This window comes from Cetorhinus maximus, chromosome 7, assembly GCF_964194155.1.
Source record: "Cetorhinus maximus chromosome 7, sCetMax3.hap1.1, whole genome shotgun sequence".
NCBI lineage: Eukaryota > Metazoa > Chordata > Chondrichthyes > Lamniformes > Cetorhinidae > Cetorhinus > Cetorhinus maximus.
The window spans coordinates 86,452,514-86,472,571 of record NC_135885.1 but is presented as its reverse complement, the minus strand read 5'-3'; the positions used below and the strand labels follow the sequence as shown (position 1 = coordinate 86,472,571).

At 44.6% G+C, this 20,058-nt stretch overlaps 1 protein-coding gene across 1 annotated transcript in view; it reads left to right on the top strand.

The window, feature by feature from the left end:
- The window catches only part of LOC144682919 (progesterone receptor-like), a 372,394-nt gene that overhangs the window by 314,064 nt on the left and 38,272 nt on the right, over window positions 1-20,058 (top strand). The window contains exon 7 of the mRNA XM_078545813.1: window positions 7,775-7,905. Within this exon, the coding sequence (XP_078401939.1) occupies window positions 7,775-7,905 (131 nt within the window). The remainder of the gene's footprint in view (window positions 1-7,774; window positions 7,906-20,058) is intronic.

Genomic DNA, 20,058 nt, shown 5'->3' with positions numbered 1-20,058 from the left:
CCTGCTCCTGTTACCTTAGACATTTCATAACACTCAGCAAATATATATTCCAGTGAGAAAGGAAGACTCTAAGAGAAGGACGTACCAGTCGTGGCTAACTAAGGAAGTTAAAGATAGGCTCAAATTGAAAGAAAAAGCGTATAATTCCGTGAAGATTAGTGGCAGGTCCGAAGATTGGACGGAATATAAAAAACAGCGAAGAATGGCTATAAGGTTATTAAGGAGGGAGAAATTAGAATACAAGAGAAAGCTAGCTAAAAATATAAAAACAGATAGTAAGAGTTTCTACAGATATTTAAAAAGGAAAACAGTAATGTGAGAGTTGGTCCTCTAAAGAGTAAGTTGAGCGAATTAATAATTGAAGAAAAAGAAATGGCAGAAGAATTGAACAGATATTTTGCATCTATCTCTACTGTAGAGGATACAAATAACATCCCAGAAATAAATGTGAATCAAGAGGTGAAAGAGATAGAGGAATTTAAAATAAATACAATCTCCAGAGAAAGGGTACTGAGAAAATTATTAGAACTAAAAGCTGACAAATCCCCAGGTCCTGATGGACTTCATCCTAGGGTCTTAAAGGAAGTGGCTGCTGAGATAGTGGATGTATTGGTTTTAATTTTCCAAAATTTCCTAGATTTTAGAAAGGAACGAATGTAACTCTTCTATTCAAGAAAGGAGGGAGACAGAAAGCAGGAAACTACAGGCCAGTTAACTTAGCGTCTGTTAATTTATTATTAAGGAGGTTATAGCGGGGAATTTAGAAAATCTCAATGCAATTAGGCAGAATCAACATGTTTTTGTGAAAGGGAAATCATGTTTGACTAATTTACTGGAATTCTTTGAGGAAGTAACTAGTGGATAAAGGGGAACTTGTGGTGTACTTGAATTACCAGAAGGTATTTGACAAGTTGCTCCAGGCTCCAGGGTCACAAATTGGCTGAGCCCTGCGAGGTGTTCCTCAGGTGGGGTTGGCCAGGCTACATGGCAATGTATGGTGGACTAATCAATGCTCCTCTTTCCTTTCAGGAGAAGACAGCCCACAATAGTGCAGAGAGGCTGCGGACTGGCGGAGGACCGCCCCACCTTCTAATCTTGACCAGATATGAGCAGCAGGCACTGGAGCTGGAGAGGCACAATGCGCCTTGGTCATCCAGCCGCAGCGAGGTTGGGGTGCCACAGGGAGCTAAGTGCACTGAGGTCACAAAGTCTGTCATTGCAACCATTCCACTGTTGTCTGTATATTGATTTGAGCCTCCAACATGGAATCCCCATTGATAATGGAAAGACGAGGGCAGCCTGATCCGGGTGCCAGGCATGCACAGTAATAGTGTAATGACTTCAACTAATCACATGTTTTGTTCTTCCTTTCAGGCTCACCAGAACACCCTCAGTCCCAGGAGCCTGAAGGACCGCTGCTCATCCCTGAGGACATGGAGGATCTAAACGCACCAGTGTCACACCCTCTCAGCCAAGCAGGCACCAGCGCAAATACCAGCACCTCGATGGGAATAAGATTAGCGGATAGCATCTCGGTGCATGTTGGTGAGACCACTTCACACGCGCTTGAGGTGCAGGTGGAGGCAGAGAGTGCCCAGGGCACTGACAGTCGGAGGACTGCTGGGGACCAGGCACATGCTCAGTCGGTGGCTGATAATGTGCCTATGGAGTCGTCCCTGAGGCAGATGCTGGTAGTCCAGCAGGGTGTGCGGGAGGACCTGCCAGAGATACATGAGGGACACCATAGCACGCATTCCGTGATGGAGGAGTCCATGCGGAGCATGAGCAATGCAATGAGCCTCATGGCCGAGCGCACCGCCTCCTCTGTGGAGAGAGTGATGACTGTCAAGGAGAGCCTCCTCCAGGAGAACAATCAGGGCTTCCTGGGGATGCACTCAGACCTGCAAGCCCTCAAACCAGCAATGACCTCAAGTAGTCACTGTCAGTGTGGGAGATGGACTGGGCACCCAATGTCCCAGCTCAGTACCAATCCATCAATGGTGAGCAGGGAAGTCCAAAGCAACCTGACGTTGGCCCACGAGTTGCTTGTCGTCTCTGCGGGCCCCTCTCAGGGTGTTCCAGATAAGGGCAGCAACTCCCCGCCCCTCTGCCAGTCACCGTGGCATCCAATGAGGCTGTGACGGCTGGGGAGGTGTCAGCCATGCCACTGGCCGCTCCCTCCCAGGCGGGGCCAGCACAGGCTCCACGGGTCAGAGGATGCCCGCCAAGGTCATCAACAGGACAGCAGAGCGGGCAGGCTGTCTCCAATGCCAGTGGCAGCGAGGGGAGAGCACCTAGACGTAGCACTCGCAAACGTAAATCACCTTAGGCACAACACAGGCTTATCAATGGTTTTCTTTTTTTGCCCCACGTTTAAGTTCTTTTTCAGTTGGTGTGATGTTGAATACCTTTACATTTAATTTGATTTGTGTATGCCAGGCTCCACACCATTAAATGTGTGTGTGCTCAACAAGCCTGTGGGTGCTTCATTAGTTCTGCAGGTGAAGGGTAACCCATGATGTTATGAGTGACTTGTTTGTCATTGAGCTTTATTGAAATGGTACATAGTGCATGTTGTTCACCAAGCAAATGTTCCTGTCAGGTAGCCTGCAGCCCTGGTATGTGGTGGTGGTTCATCTTTGGTAGGCTAGCTGAAGGAGCATTGGATCAAAGCCTCCCGGGCGTCCCTGCCTCCCTGGAGGTTGCCCAGGTCAGCGTCTATCGCCTCAGCATTCCCCTGAGTATGTTCGTCCTCGGACTCATTACTGGACTCATCATCTGCTGCCAGAGCAGCTGCGTCAACAACATCTTCCTCTAATGCATCCCCCCTTTCCTGTGCCAGATCGTGGAGAGCACAGCATGCAACCACTATCAGTGATGCACGATCTGGGGGGTATTGCAGTGCAACCCCTGAATGGTCCAGGCACCGGAAGTGCATCTTGAGGAGACCGATGGTTCTCTCTACTACTGCCTTTGTGGAGGTGTGACTCCTGTTGTACGACTGCTCAGCCTCTGTTCTTGGATGGTGGAGAGGTATTATGAGCCACCTTTTAAGGGGATAGCCCTTGTCGCCCAGCAGCCTCAGCACCTGGGAGTGTCTCAGGATGTAAGCATCATGGGAGCTGCCTGGGTACCTTGCACAGACTTGCAGAATCAGCATCCTATAGTCACACACTATCTACACGTTCATAGAGTGGAATCCCTTTCTGTTGACAAAGGCACCGGGCTCACCCGCTGGTGCCTTGAAGGCCACATGTGTGCAGTCGATTGCACCCTGGATGTGGGGGAAGCCAGCAATCGTAGCAAAGCCTCTGGCTCGCTCTGCCTTGCTGGCCTCATCTGTGCAGTAGTGGATGAAAGTCAATGCACGCCTGAATGGAACGTCTATCACCAGCTTGACACAAATGTGGGCAGCTGATTGGGAGACTCCACAAAGATCACCCACTGACCCCTGGAAAGAGCTGGAGGCATAGAAGTTGAGGGCCAGTGTGACCTTCAGCGCCACTGACATGGGGTGTCCACCCACACAGTTGGAGCTGATCTCAGCGCCGATCATTTGACAAATGGAGGTCACTGTTTCCCTTGAGAGGCGGAGCCTCCTTCGGCATTGCACCTCAGACATATTGAGGTAGCTGCATTGCCACCTGTAAACCCTGGCAGCAGGATAGTGGCATCTTCTGAGGCTCCTTCTGCCTTGCACTTCCTGTTGGCCCTGCGCCCCTTGTGCCTGTGCCTCTCCTCCCACAGGTGGCTCCCCTGGAGGCTGAATAGAGACACCTGGCCTCCTCCCCCTTCTGGCCTTCTCTTCCTCCTCAGAGGAGGTGCCTCCAGTGGAGACCACAATCCCCATTCCCAGGGTAAGGGAAGGCTGTCTGATACCTGGAAGGCCCCAAGTGTTATGAGCCCTCCAGAGACCTGAACTGAAGCCTGTTATTTCTGTCAAAGCAGCTCTGAAGCGAAATGAAGTTGTCCTGTTCACACAAAGCAAGTAGCAGTAAGTAATAAACTAAAGTTCTAACAACTCGCATTAGTGAGCCCACTCATCCCTCTTATCCCGCCCGTGGATAAGGTTTTTAAAAACGTGGCCTGCCCGTTGCACCCGTCCCTGAAAATCACTCGGGCTGCGCAAAATGTGAAATTAATTGCTGCCTCAAGGGTCTTAACTGGCCCGTTAATTAATGGCGGGCGCGCCTCCGTACTCATAGCGCGCCTGCCTTTCGAAATATCGTGATGGTGCACAGTGACATCGGGGCGCATGCCTGACTCAGCGCCGTGTCAGGCCCGCCCCCACATGCTGACTGTAAAATCCTGGCCATACTTAAGTTCAGATTCCGCTGCTCTGAACATGAGAAGTTTTGGACTATTATGTATTCACTTTGAAGGATCACAGGACATGCTTGGAAATATTAACCCCTTGTAGTTTATAAGGCAGTCTAACAGAAGATAACAGTTAAAGAAAAATGTCCACCACCAGGCTCTCAGGGTAACTAGGGATGGGGATTTATCACTGAACTTTCCAGCATTGCCCCCATCCTGAGAATTATATTTTTAAAACATTATATTTAATATCATGTAACAATAATGTTTCAAATCTGCAGTTTGATTGACTTGAGTGTAATGAGATAGAGGATTAGATTTTCTCCATTTCCTGTTTTGGAGAAGATCTGCCTGGAAGAGAGTGGGAAATGCGTCGGAGAACCATTCTTTGGCCTCTCCAATTTCCACTGCAACTTAAAGGATTTTCTGCCAGAAGAAGCAAGGATAAGGAGAATTTCTTAGACACAACAAGTTATGATTTAGCATGCACTGCATGTAAGGAAGGTGAAAATTGATTCAATAGTAATTTTCAAAAAAGAATAGGATATACATTTGAAAAATAAATATTTGCAGGGCTATGGGGAAAAAGCAGGAGAATGGGACTCACTAGAGAGTTCTTTCAGAGCACCAGCACAGGCACGATGGTTAGAATGGCCTCCTTCCAGTGCTGTATGATTCTATGAAGTGACTGGAGCTGATGAATAAGCTAATCCAAATGCAAATGGAGGGTTAATTGAAAGTGGAAAAAAGTAGCATCTATATAGTGCTTAGCACATCCCCAGCATGTCCCCCAAGCACATCTTAACACACCAGCACAATGAATTATTTTTGAAGTGTAGTCAATGTGGTAGGCAAATGCAGCAGCCAATTTGCACACAGCAAGATCCCACAAATAGCAGTGGGATAAAAGGCTAAGTAATCTGCATTTTAGTGGAGGGAGGTAAATGTTGGCCAGAAAAAAGCCCTGACCCTGTGGCCTGAATCTTATGTTTGTCGGGCACGCGCGATCGGCGGGCCTGGAAGCAGATGCGAAATGCGCTTCCGCCAATTAACAGCCAGCCAGTGTGAAATGCGCACTGAGAAAGCCTCAGCGCTGCCGGGGGGAGGTGGGGAGAGGGTGGGCGCTGACAAAAGTGAGAGTGCAGGTGGGCAGTTCCGGTGAGCCCCCTGAAGGCAGACAGCTGCTGCAGAGCTGCCTCAGGGAGCTGCAGACCTGTACAGATTAAATGGCAAGAAAAAAATGCACCAAACTGTTGCACATTCAAGCACCTGACAGCAGAACTCAAAAAACATGAGTCTCCAGATATCGATTTTTATTATATCTCACCCTGGACATTTCATCCCGCCCTGGATCGAGGTTTCAGCGAAAATGTAAAGGCCGCCTGGCCGATTGGTTCGCCCGCCAACCGTAGAAGTGGATGGGCCATGTAAAATCTATTTCAATTGCTTCCTTAATGGGCTTAATTGCCCGCTTAATTGTCAACGGGCGCGCTTTTGACTGCCGCGCGTGCCCGTCGAGCGAAATATCGCGCAAGTGCTTGATGACATCGAGACACGCACACAATGTTTTCTCACGCGTTTTTATGTGCTGCCGGGTCAGGTGCACACCCGCACAACCAGCATAAAATTCTGGCCTATGAATAACTGGCATTTTAACTTGCACTTAAACAGGCAGATTGGTCAGTTTTGCATTGGCCACCAGCTTAGATCATATGTTTGAGTCCTGCAGCAGGCCCTAAACCAATCACTGACACAGAGAGTGCTTCCAAGGAGCTAAACTGATAATTATCCGATACTTCCGTTTTCAATTAGTGCATGACGTTGCTAAAGCAGTGGTAACAGAGTTCAAAGGGCCAGCTTGTCTATATAAGTGACCATCTTGCAAGTTAAAACGCTTCTTTAAATGTCTTCAGTTGGCATCACCAGACATCCTAATCTTCAACAAGGGGTGTAGTTATTTCCTATTTTCCTTCTCCACTACTCACACCCCGTTTCACTTTCACCACTGGGGTTCCATACCATCAAGGTAAAGCAGGTCTCCATATACATGAAAATGCCTGTTACCAAGGTGGCAGTCATGATTCCTTTATCTTATAGCAATTTATAATACCACCATTATTTGAAAGATTGTATAACTGGCTCTTCGGAAACAAGGATACCATCTGCAACCTTGCCATTGAACCAAAGTTGGCACTTAACATTAGATATGAAAATTAATTTGTAGCAAGCCCTGTAAAATATAAATGGCTGAGATCAGGAGGATTTGAATTAGCCTTCCAGCCAACTGCTCCTGTGTGATCCCCTCATTAATACTTTGTGTTTCACCAAGTCCTTCCTCCCGCAAATAATGGAACCTCAAAGTTGAAACACCGATGCTGATACTTACCATGATGTAATACAAAGGCTAAGAGTTGTTGGGGCAGGCTGTGCATCAACCTCTGAAATTTATTCCACATGAACTTGATCAGAAGAAGAACAATGACAATAGTGCAACACCCTTTCAGACAGGGCTTGCACGGCAAGATATTGTGGGCTAGATGTAGGGTAGATTTTCTCCAAGCTGTGATGCCACCACAGTTCTGTCTAAGCTGTGGAGATACACGGCCCTGCAGAAATCCAGAATGTTCTGCTTAGGGAATAAACAGACTGTGCACAAGAAATATTCCCTTTATGATGTATGCATGCATGGCTATGGGCAATCTGAAAGGGACCAACCAATGCAACAAGCAGACTGAAATTGTGCAAACAGAGATTAAAGGGAACATGGGATGGGACCAGACTCATCTTTCAGGGCAGTGCCTGGCATAGAGCCAGTAGAACAGCTCAGCACTCAATCTTCCTGCTCTCAACTGTCCAGGTTGTGCCAGTTTATAGGTGTAACTGAAGCAGAAAATCTAATTCTGTGTTATACTGACTTACTGCAAAGTATGTCTATTCCAGTGAATGAATAAGACAGGAGAGAGCAAAAATAATAAGAGCAAAGCATGGTACTAACTCCTCAGATAAAAAACATAACACTGCTTTGCAGCTTCCCATAGTTAATTCCTCAAGAAGAATATCCCTCCTACTCTCACTTTTTACTGCCAAATTGAAATTTGAAAGTGTTTAACTCAGCTTTAGTTTAAGCAACAGTCTTTAGATATCCAGCTCAGCTACCTCAGCATATCCGTGCATACTGGTTAATGAGCACAGCAAGTAAATGGAAATGATTAAAATGAGCTGATTCACAAAATGACATGACAGTGCCTTCACACGAGTTGCACTTCATAGAGATGAAGGACAGAGGTGTTGCTGCTATTACAAGTGGAGCACTATGAATCCCAGAATGCTGTGATTGGAGGAACAAACAACTGGTTGGATTTACTTTTCCTTTAAGTGATTAATGCTAGAAATGACTAGGGTTCGGAACGCTGTGTACATTTTATCTGATGTTTACTTAGATGATTATCTTTTACAGGCAACGAATGCAAAAGTCTGCAATGTATGACCTGTGCATAGCAATGCGGCAAATCTCACAAGAGTTCATTCATCTTCAAGTGACCCAAGAGGAATTTTTATGCATGAAAACCTTAATACTCCTTAACACAAGTAAGTGAGAATAGAATTTGACACAGTGAATCAAACCAGCATTCCTTTGTTAGAATTAATTTATGAATTAGATATTTGGATCTTCACATAGCTTGTGAATTATTCTCTACTTAGATCCTTAGAAGTTAATTGATATAGTGCCCTGTTTGACTGTTCAGTCAGTGTAGGCGCTGAGATTTACCCCTACAGCATTATCAAATACTCAAAGATTTCTAAGTGTTTTGAACTGTCTGGTGTTGTACTATTATCCTGGCCAGTGTCTCAGATTAACAGCCACAGCAAATACAAATAATAACTGCTCATTCTTTGGCTGACCCATGGGGTTGGTTTGATAGCACACTTGGCTTAATAAAGATGTGTTCTCAGTTGAAATTATTGCCTTTTTAAGGAAATTATTTGAAAACAACTCCTATTGGAGCAATCAGATGTTCCCGGTTATGTCCGATTCCCATGGAAACCAGTCATTTCTGGTTTCAAACTTGTAACTTGGCCACTCAACTAAGGTCAGTGGCAGACCCAAACAATAATCAGCACCAAACCACTGCTCAATTACAACTACCCAATCTAGAGTTTTAATTGAGAGATAAGAAAGACTAGGGGGAAGTTTTAACCATAAAAAAAAAGACAGGTTTGGGTCAGGTGGGATGTTAAAATATTAAAAATCTGAATCCTGATCCCAGCCAGTTTTAATGGAGGTAGGTCAGCAGACAGGCAAACAACTCACTTGTGTGCCTCATATTTAACAATCATTTTAAATTTAACTCTGGCTGGCCAGATTTTTCATGAAACCCGGTGGCTAAGTAAAGGTGAAGACTGCTGGATCCAAAAACTAAGTGCCTTTCCACTTACCTGCTGGATCCATTGTGCCTGCTGTACAAATCCACGGTGATCAGGCAACCCCTCCCATCCCTGCCAATCCTCCAGATTTCCCCACTACTCATCCGATCTCTCCTCCCGACTACTGATCTTCTCCATGTGGCATCTAATCTCTCTTCTCCTTTCCATCCAACCCTTCCAATCTCCCCTGATCCTAACCTCTATCCTGCCTCAGACCTTCAAACTCCCCGATCCCAGTCTCCCGACACTTCCTGGTTCCTTGCCCCAACATTCTTCAACCACTCCCCAGCCCTCCCCAATTTTCCCCAGCTCCACTCTACTCTCTTACCACAGCCTGGTTCGAATTGCCTGCCTGCACAACAGCGTCTCAACTTGGCCGGCTACAGCCAGGAACCGGAGAGAAAAAAAGGGTAATCAGATCCTCCCAATAAATTAGAGAACACCTGCAGGAAACCTGTTCTTCTGACTTTCCTGACCTCAAACAAACAGCCTTGCTCCCTCCCTGTCTCTGACTTATTATCCAGCCCTAGGTATTTAGTACTCGTCACAAGATTTCAAATATCTACCCTATATTTCTGGGTCCCAGATACTTTTCATCTAGAATGCTGAACTATGAGAAGCTGCTTACTGACTGACTCATACTTCACATCAGCTAAGTACTTCTATTAGCAACATTGAGAGCTAGTGACAGGTCTCTGAGGCAGTGCAACAATGATGCTAAACATCTGTTTTTATATGGGAAGAACTTAATTGAATTGATTTAACTTGCTGAAAGAAGTACCATATAATAACAATCATAGCCTGTATCATATTGCACTTGCACTTCAGAAAAATATTTTAAATTACATAAATGAAAATGGACACTTGGTGAAAAGGAAACAAGGTAGAATGGTTCAAGGAGAAGATCCAAAAAGATAGTTGTAAAGAAAAGTCTCAGTTGTGGTTTTGAAGGCAAGAAAGGAAAAGGCAAGGTAAAGAGAGGTTGGAAGAATGTTCCCGAGGGGATGACTAATGAGGGGCGGACCAGTCTTAGACAAGTGAAGGGTGTGAACAGGGACATAAAGCTGAAAGGGATCTCTGAGCATGATAGAGTACATCCATGGAGCATTTAAAGGTGACAGTAATGATTCGGAAGTTGACTCATAGGAGCACCTGGACCAGGGGAGTCTGGTGAGGACCAGTGTAAGCAGATAATAGCTGGAGTAGCCCCATTCTGCATGAGTTGTAATTCATGTGTACTGGACACAGGGAGGCCAGCCAGGAAAACTTTTGTAAATACACCTCTTTAGAAAGTAAAAGCGAAATAAGGTTACTTAAATTATTAAAACAAAAAACTACTGCGGATGCTGGAAATCCAAAACAAAAACAGAATTACCTGGAAAAACTCAGCAGGTCTGGCAGCATCGGCGGAGAAGAAAAGAGTTGACGTTTCGAGTCCTCATGACCCTTCAGCAGAACTCAACCCAGTTTTTCCAGGTAATTCTGTTTTTGTTTTACTTAAATTATTCACTTCTGCACTTATCATTACATTCAAAAAATCCTATTGTGTTTTTTTCAGTTTAGATACTGACCTCTAAATGAACTAGCACAAAACTTGTATATTTATAATTTTAAGCTGTTGTGCTGGACCATCTGCATGAGTCAGCAAGGAACAATGTTGAAATATTTTTGTGTGTCTTGATTTATCTGTGCTAATCAATCGCTACTTAATAGTATTGTTTTGAAACAATTTTGGACTGTTTTTTATAAAACAGAAGATGTAGGGTATTTTTACAATCTGTTCAATTATAAAGTATTTCACTTTTAGGAAAAATCTTCTTTTATCCAACATGCAAAGTTGCATCAATTGGAATTGGCAATTGTTCAGCTCAGCTTAAACTATTACTTTTTTAACGTGTCTCTTAAAATGAACACTGTTTCAGATGTTGAAATGGGTTTTCAAAATATACAGTATTGCCTTTAGTGATCGTAAGTGTCATTTCTACATTCCCCTAGTGTTGACAGTTCTGTATTTATAAATAATATGAATTCTTTTGTTGAATGCATGCTGCAAGTTTCTGTCATAAAAGTTATACTTTTCAACTAAAATTGGGATTATACTTTCAGAATTAAAATTGAAATATTTAAACAATTATATAATATAGTCTGGTTAAGATAAACAAATATCTGCTAATTGAAGAGTTCTGTTTTTCGAAACATTTTCCCATTGTCATTCAGTGATGTGTAAATCTGTTCTATGAAACAAAAAACAGCTTCAGCAACAGTTTCAGCATTAATTATCTCTTGGTATGCCCCGTGAAAAGATTTTTCCAAAAATGTAGAAACAGAAGCTAAAAATGGTCAGATTTTAAACAAAGGAAGTCTTTGTTCAGGCATAGCAAAACTGAATAAAAGGGAGAAAGATCATGAGTGGTTTGAAAACACACCGATCATTCCAAGATTCGAACATCATGGAGTATCTCCATTTCTTTCTGTTACTGAGCGAATGGAAGTGAGGAGAAGAAGTAGAGTTATTCATTTTCATAAAACCCAATTTTGAATCAGGAAAGGTACCTGCGCATTTGTTGATATTTTTTATCAATACCATGGCACCTCAGGGGATCTCAGAAGTCGAGAAACAAAACTGCTGGTAAACCAGGACTGTGAAACCAGTGGGAGCAGATGTGTTTTATTTTCATATTTCCAATCTCAGCTTTACATAAATCATGATAGGTATATAGCATTTGAATGGCTGGATGTGGCATGTAGGTGAGGAGGATTGAATAGCTCATGAGCAGCATATGAATGTGAAAGTTTTTGGGTTCATTTCTGAAAGGAGCAATCGTATTTATTATCTAACCTGGAATTTTGGCTCTTGAAGGAGCACCATCATTTTGAGCGTGAATGTGAAACAAAATTACAAATGTTAAAAATTTCTGCAGATTGAAGGTTTACAATTACCTTAACATTAACAGCCCCACGACAAGTGCTGGAAGGTTGAGATGGATGGGGTTAAAGATAAAGGAAACAGGAACACGTCCAAACCTGTTGCATTAGATTCCATTACCATGTTGTGACAGTTTTGTGACATGATGGGGCAGTTCATTAACATATTCAAATCAGACAGTGCAATTGGGAGGCTGATTCAAATTTAATAGTTGCTGCGTGGGTTTCCCAGCTCTCCCGATATCTGGCAGTAAAAGGGCGATGGCAGATGCTGGTTCAAGATGATAAGTGCCTTGTGGGGCAAGGGAAGCAGATTTTATGGCCCTACCAATAAGCCATCGTCCTCCTCGTTGCCCATCGGGGTCTCTTCTCTCTCCCCCTCCCCCCCCCGACCCCCTCCACTGCGATCGCAGATCTCCCATCCTCCAAAGCACCAACACCAGCTCCATGTCATGATCACAGCCGACCTCCTCTATACCCCAATTAAGTCCCACCTGGCTTTCCTCATTCACAATTGCCGCTCTCTTCTCCTGTGTCAAGCCACAATCTCTGACCTCCCCCAGTCCAGAATTCCAAGAACTGTCCCCAAGGGTCCCCAGCTCTGGCCTCCTGCCACTGGTTTTCCCACCAGCCAGCCGGCCAGTTGGGCCAGCTGGCTGGTGGGAAGCGGAAAAAAAGAATTAGAATTAGGTCTTGCCATTGAATCCTGCAGACCTCCACATCCGCTGTTCTGAGTGCTCTCCAGCCATTTTTGACCTCCTGCACACCCTCCCCATCTCCCTGTAAATATCAAAGCTAATGTATCCATTGCCATTTTAAGCATCACACTTTGTCACACATCTGTGTCACCTTTTATAGAAGTACAAAAAGAGCAATCTGCAGGGGAAACTTCAGAATATATACTCTAATAGGCTACAGAATCTGTCTAAGTTTAATTAACTCCGTGCTGATCTCAGGACGTGTCTATATCCCAATAAGACCTTCTGGCTTTAAAGGGTGATAGATACTAGTTAACTTCAGCAGAGATGTAAGATGGGCAGGAGCAGTTCTGTCACCCATTCTCCCCCCACATGATTCTCCTTTCTGTTCAACCCATTGGCAAAGAAAGTCCGACAGGATGAATGCCAGTCATCAGGCATCTGACCCACTTGCACCTGTTCTATACTATTCCCAAAGTTGAAAGATCTGCTCATTGTATTACATATGGATGATGTCCCTGTACTTATTGGACACCATTCTTCTCTCTTATTCTAAGGATAACCACAAGGAATCCAATAATCCAAATTAAATACAGAATTTACTGAAGGTACACAAGAGGTCCACCCAACATCAGAAAAGAGAAAAGATAGTTTACAGGTACTCATATAGGGGACTAGATTTTCCAAGGTCAGTGAGTAGGTAGCAGAGTAGAAAGGGCACAGCTAATGTTATGCTGACTGGAAGATCTTACAATTGTAGTATCCATGTGAACATTCAGTCTGAAAGTGAAGGGATGGGGCTATGTGATATGCTGCAGCCATGTGAAGGAATAAAGCCATTTAATGGTAAAGGACCAAAAGTGGAAGATTAAAAAAAACATTTTATAGATAAAGTTGATGACTATAGAAGTGAGGCATCACCACATCGAATAGGTGTGAGGTGGATTGACCTATTTGGTAGTCTGGAGCACTCTACACTGACAAAAGTAGCATGACTGGCAAGAAGTGGTAACCAAGTTTAGCACTGAATACAGTACTCACATAATTGGAAACAGGTAAGGAAGAAAATGGCAGACGCTAAAAAAAGCTAGCAAAGCAAAGCTACACAGAAGTGCAAATCAGATAGATAGCCCAAATATACATACTGTAAAATGTTGCCTGGCAATCTACTACACAGTGGTTCACAATAGTATCAGCTGTGGCTCAGTTTGTAGCATTTATGTCTCTAAGTCAGAAGGTTTGAGGTTCAAATCCCACTCTCAGACATGAGCACATTAATCAGGGCTGACACTCCAGTACAGTACTGAGGGAGCATTGCACTCAGAGGTGCTGCCTTTCAGGTGAGTGGTTGCACTGAGGTTTCATCAACCATGTTAAGTGCTTATAAAATATTGCGTGGCATTACTTTGAAGAAAAGAAGGGGATTACGTCTTAGCAAATATTTATCCCTCAATCAACATCAGAAAAAACCTGATTATCAGATGTGGCTATTGTTACATCTGCTGTTTGCAGGAGCTTGCTGTGCACAAATTGGTTGCAGCGTTTTGTAAATTACTACATTTCACAAAAATTCAGTGGTCATGAAAAGCACTATATAAATGTAACTCTCATTTTAACTGCACAAGCATACAAAACCTTTAGACATCATTACAACTCTTTCATTGTAGGCACAGATACCAACTGCAAATGAAAAGTGGCATCCTTATCCAACTGATATCTTTAAAGGATTCCACACCTCAAATTATTCAAATACAACTTGGCTACATGATCTGCTCACTTGCTAATGCACAGGATAGGTTTTAGTATTTTCTCAGCTTCCTTAAAACTATCCTACTTGGAGAATAAATTGGGATATAATACAAGGAAACAGATCCAAACTGGAGGAGGAACCAGGGGCAACATTATCCCCCCTGTCGGAGGGGACATGCGGGCGCAGGCAGGCGGGCCTCCGATCGGTACCCCCAGTCGGGGGCACGCTGCCATTTTACATGGGCAGGCCAATTAAGACCCGCCCAGTGTGACGTCCGCCAGGAAGCACTTTGCGCTCCCTGTGCAGGCAGGGGGGGATTTCCCTCAGCCAGGAGTGCGCTGTTTCACGCATGTGCGCGAAAGAGCACACAGATCTCCCTGAGGCAAAGTGCTGCCTCAGGGAGATCGTCTCCAACGTAAAACTTTCAATAAAGGGGATTAAAAAATGTCTCTGCCAGGTCCCCTCATGTGACAGTGTCACATGAGTTGGGATATGTCCATAACTTCTATTTAAACATTCAATAAAAATTTAAATACCCTCATGAAACCTCATCCCGCCCGTGGATGAGATTTCATGCTTTTTCTGAGGCTCACCTGGACTCCTGACCTGCCCGCCGACCTTAAGGTTGGATGGGCAGGTCCATTAATCATGTTAATGAGTTTTTTAAAGGCCTTAATAGGCCGTTGACAGTTTGATGGGTGCGCAGCCGATTCAGCTGTGCGCCCACCGAACTGAAAATCTAAATGACGCGGGGTGACGTCAGGACGCACGTCCGACACATCCCCGCATCGTTTTACACATTGGCGAGCGGGCCCTGCCCTCGCTCGCCAACCAGAAGGTTTTTCTCCAGAAGTTACAAGTCTTTGAGTTCAAATATTGTATCCATAGCCCCACAGAAGCCAATCACCCACCTGGTATGTGTACTGTCCCACCAGCATGGCTCACATGGAACACCCTCTTGAGAAGAGTTCTCACACCAGCAAACACTGAGTGTTCTGGCAGCAGCTGAACCGGCGCTATCCTGACCTCATACAATCCAGCTGGCAGACATAATGCGCATTGCTCTAATGTGGAATATGCAGGTCAACTTGTAGGTAAGGTGAATTTGAAGAACTTCTGCTATTGCAAAGTGACAGGATGTACTCCGGACTGTTTCTGGAGGTGTTGTGGTGAGTTCCTGGATTTGACAGGGAAGCGTTACTGCATTGTCACAGGGAGGACAATGGATTTTATGGCCTAGCCACAGAAAGGCTATAATGGTATGGCAGCCTCTAGGTCTGCAGGATGGTAGGGAGGTGGAGTGGAGGCTTTAGAGAGGCTTCGACAACATGTCTCCCTTTTCAGCAATGTTCAAGTTCTGTACTTAAAATAGAGAAGCAGAATGTTTTTAGATGGTGAAAGGCTGAGGAGTGTTCCAAAGGACCTGGAATGTCCTTGTACATGAATCACAGAAAGTTAACAAGCAAGTACAGAAAGCAATTAGGAAAACAAATAATATGTTAGCCTTCATTATAAAAGGGATTGGAGTAGAGACATCTTGTTACAGTTATATATAGGTCCTTGTTGGGGCCTTACCTGGTGTACCATGTGCAGCTTTGATCTCTTTACCAAAGGAAGGGTATACTTTCCTTAGAAGGAGTACAATCAATGTTCTAAACTGATTTCTGGGATGAGGGAATTTTCCTCTGAGGAGATTTTGAGTAGATCACCCTCATGATGTCATTAGACTTCTTGGGCTACCGCTACCAGGTCCTTGGGTCCAGATTCTGGAAATTGACCTCTCTGCCTACCCGCAAGCATTTCCTTCTGAGAATAGTCCTGGCCCCCTACAGAGCCAAGGCCTCTTCCATCCTGACCATCTCCACCACCACAACTAAGGCTTCCAGCCCCTGTGATCCTGGAGTCCTCGCTCTGCCCTGGTGTTCCATTTTCCTTGTTTAGAATTGGAGCAATAGTATTCAGCAGCAGCTTCTGTAATTCAGCAAGCTTCCCTTCAAGAGGGACATAGTGCCTTTAAGAGAATAAGGCTGGCTGCACCACATCCAATTAGCATACATTGCTGCACTCCCTGCTGAATGCCGAGGCAAATGGCAGTTTCGGAGCCGCTTAGTTCAGTGCTACTACTATCACGTAAATGAGATGGCAATAATAAATTTATATGGTGCCTACCTCCATCAGAACCTGCGCAGACAGATCTAGAATTATGGCCCCTACAGCAACTTAGGGTGACTGTGGCATAGTGGTAATGTCACCGGACTAATAATCCAGAGACACAGGCTATTGCTCTGGGAACACCAGTTCAAATCCCACCATGGCAGCTGGTTGAATTTGAATTCAATTAATAAAATCTGGAATAAAAAGCTAGTGTATTGCTGAAAAAAAGATTTTTTTTGTCAAAGCTTTTTGCCTTGCACTCATCAGGACAGTTCGTAAGAAAATACCAATGTCAAGGGAAACAACATATTTATACTATATGAGAAGGGTGCTGATTGGTTGACAAGTGGACTCTGATTGGTAGAGGCCAATGAAGCTAGCATCAGTAATGCTGACCATGAAATTAACATTGATTGTCGTAATCATTTGGTTCTTACCTGGTCTGGCCTACATGTGACTCCAGATCCACAGCAATGTGATTGAACCTTAACTGCCCTCTGAAATGGTTTAATAAACCACTCAGTTCAAGGGCAGTTAGGGATGGGCAACAAATGGTGAAAGAATAAAGAATAAAGAAAGCAAAAAAAGCTAATTTTTTAGCTCTTTGACTCCAATTGAGGAGGCCTTCTTGGACACTCAGGGCAAAATTTTCCCCCCGTCGGGGGGAAGTGCGGGAGCCAGCGAGGGTGGGTGTCCCTCCGATTGGCGCCCCCATTCAGGGGCGCACAGCCATTTTTCGTGGGCAGGCCAGTTAAGACCCGCCCAGCATGATGTCCGTACGGAAGCACTGTGCAGGATGGGGGGAATGGCAAATGCGGAAGTGCATTCGTGCGCGCTATGGAGCGCTCCAATCTCCCAGAGACTAAGTGCTACCTCAAGGAGATCAGTTCCCAAAGGAAAAAAGTTATTCTTTCGAAAATTTCATTTACCATCCATGTCCCCTGAGTTGGGACATGGACATAACTTTAAGTAAAAGTGAATCTTAATTTTTTAATTCAGTCATGAAACCTCATCCCGCGCGTGGATGAGGTTTCATGCTTTTTCAGGTGGCCACCAGCGCTCCCGACCTGCCCACCAACCTTAAGGTTGGACAGGCAGGTCCACTAATTGCTTTAATTGCTTTTTGAATGGCCTCAATAGGCCGTTGACAGCTCGGCGGGCACACAACTGACTCGACTGTGCCTCCGCTGACCTGAAAATGCAAATGACACGGGATGACATTGGGAGTTTCGCTTGACATCATTCCGCATCATTTTACACATCGGTGAGCAGGCCCCGCCCCCACTCACCGACAGGAAAAATCTTGCCTTAGAATCCAAACCCATGATTGTTACCATCTAGAAGGACAAGGGCAGCAGATACATGAGAACACCACCGCCTGGAAGTTCCCCTCCAAGCCACACACCATCCTGACTTGGAAATTTATCACTGTTCCTTCACTATCGCTGGGTCAAAATCTTGGAACTCCCTCCCTAACAGCACTGTTGGTGTACCTACACCACATGGACTGCAACAGGCCAAGAAGGCAGCTCACCACCACCTTCTCAAGGGCAATTAGGGATGGGCAATAAATGCTGGCCTAGCCAGCGACACCCAGATCCCATAAATGAATAAAAACCATTCTTGCTTATAAGATCATGAGACCTTAATGGGAGTGAAGCTTCCACAATCTCAGAGCCAACATCACCCTATCTTGTTAAGTCTTTTTCCCTTCTCAGTGGAATACAAGCATGTATATGACTGCAAAGTATCTTGCCATATCTGCTTGAAGGCGTCCCTTGGAGCCAGCATTCTAACATTTTCCTCTGCTGCTATAAGCCAGAATAAGCCAACACGTCACAGCACCTTGCATTCCTCACACAAAATTTACAAGTAGTTAACAACAGCTTCTATTTGTATAGTCCCTTTAATGTTGAAAACCATCCCAATATAATATGAAGCCTTCCTTTAAATGCATCAGTGCTATCTGCCTCAAGAACTACAGCAAGTTGACATTTTCACCACTCTCTTTGTAAAGAAAATCCTCCTAAATTCTTATTTAATCCATTAGTGGCTATCTTATATTTATTCCCCCTACTCACCCACAAGTGGAGACATTTTCTCCACATCATTCCAATTGAACTTTTTCAGTGCATTAGGAGTTTTTATCAAGTCTCTTCATAGTGTTTTCTTTCACAGAGGAAAGCGTCCCAACCTGCTCAGTCATTCCTGATAGTCTCATCCTCTCATATTCTCGTAAACCTTTTCTGCACTTTCTCCAGTGCTTCTACATTTATGGAGTGTTTTTTTATTAGTGTAGGGACCAGAACTGTTCACAGTACTCTGTGTGGTCCAACCAATGTTCTACTTAAATTTAACATTGCCTCCCTGTTTTTGTATTCTATTCCCCTAGAAATAAAGCCAAATACTTTTCTTGCACTCTTTGAGATCATGTCAACTTATGATACCACGTTTATTGATCTTTATATCTTTATTCCCAGATCTTTTTGCTCCTCCGCGCTATTGTTTTATTTTCCAAGCCATAAGTGGCTTTCTAATTCACCCTACCAAAAAAACTACCGCGTACTTCACTCTATTGAAATGCATTTGCCATTTTCCATAGACTCTGCTAAATTGTTTGTCTTCTTGTACTTTTGTGAAGTCCTCCACATTATTACCTACACTCTTTCCCCCTACTTGGTATAATCTTCAAGTTTGAACACCATACTTCTGATTTCCCAGTACATAATATTTATATGTATTTGGTGAAGAAGCGCCCCATCATGTTCCCTGTGGGACACTACTTCCCACTTTCTAACAGTCCAAAACCTTATGTTAACTCCTACCGTTTGCTTTGTTTTATAGTCACCTGGCACATAGAGGGTGGAGTTAGATGTGCTGTCTCCGCCCCCACCCCCTCCCCAGCTGAAGGCAAGGGGGGCAGTTTGATCAGGTGGGAGAGTGTGAAGTGGAGACCCTGCACATTCCCAAGCTCTAGGCAGTAAGGGTGGCCTTCCCGTCCAGGACCTAACTGAGGCCTTTAAGTAGCCACTTAAAGCCCACTTAAGGGTCTTATCCTGCCACCCCTGGTATTCATCCAGCAGTGGGCAGGGAGCAGTCCCTTGTTCTTGGGCACTCCACACAAAGCCATCCCCCTGCCCCTTACTTTCTACACCGCCACCCCCCCCCACCCCCGTCACTAGCGCCGTCTCCCTGCAGCACTGTCACACCCAGATTTACCTCTCTCCAGCAATCCAACAACAAAGATCTGAGTGTAATACTAGCAGTGGCCACCAATCCTGGTGGCACTGGAGAACTGCCAACCTCTGATTGGCCAGCAGCTCCCAGAGGCAAGATCTCCATCCTGCTGGGGGCTTAATTTGACGGAGGCCTGATGCTGTCCAGGTAAGTCCCCAATTGCTTTGGAATACCATTGTGCCTCCCAGAGAACAGCAACACAGGATTTTGTTGCACTGGTTTTCCAGCCCGTGGGCAGCCCCCCGCCCACCTACCCCCAAATCACCAACATTAAGTTCTGCCAGAGATCCTCAATATGCCAACTGCACATGGTCATGATATGTGCAGTTTATAATCCTTTCAGAGAAAGCAATGGAAGTTTATCCTGATAGAATTAAAAGAAGAGGGATTGTATTAGGCTCTTGTGGAGCATAACCACTGATATGGACTATTTGGGCCAAATGATCTGTTTCTGTGCTGTACATTCTATATAATTCTATGTATTGGGATATCTTGCAAAGACTTATTTCAATATAGTATACTGAAGATTGCACAAGGTAATGAAATTCACAC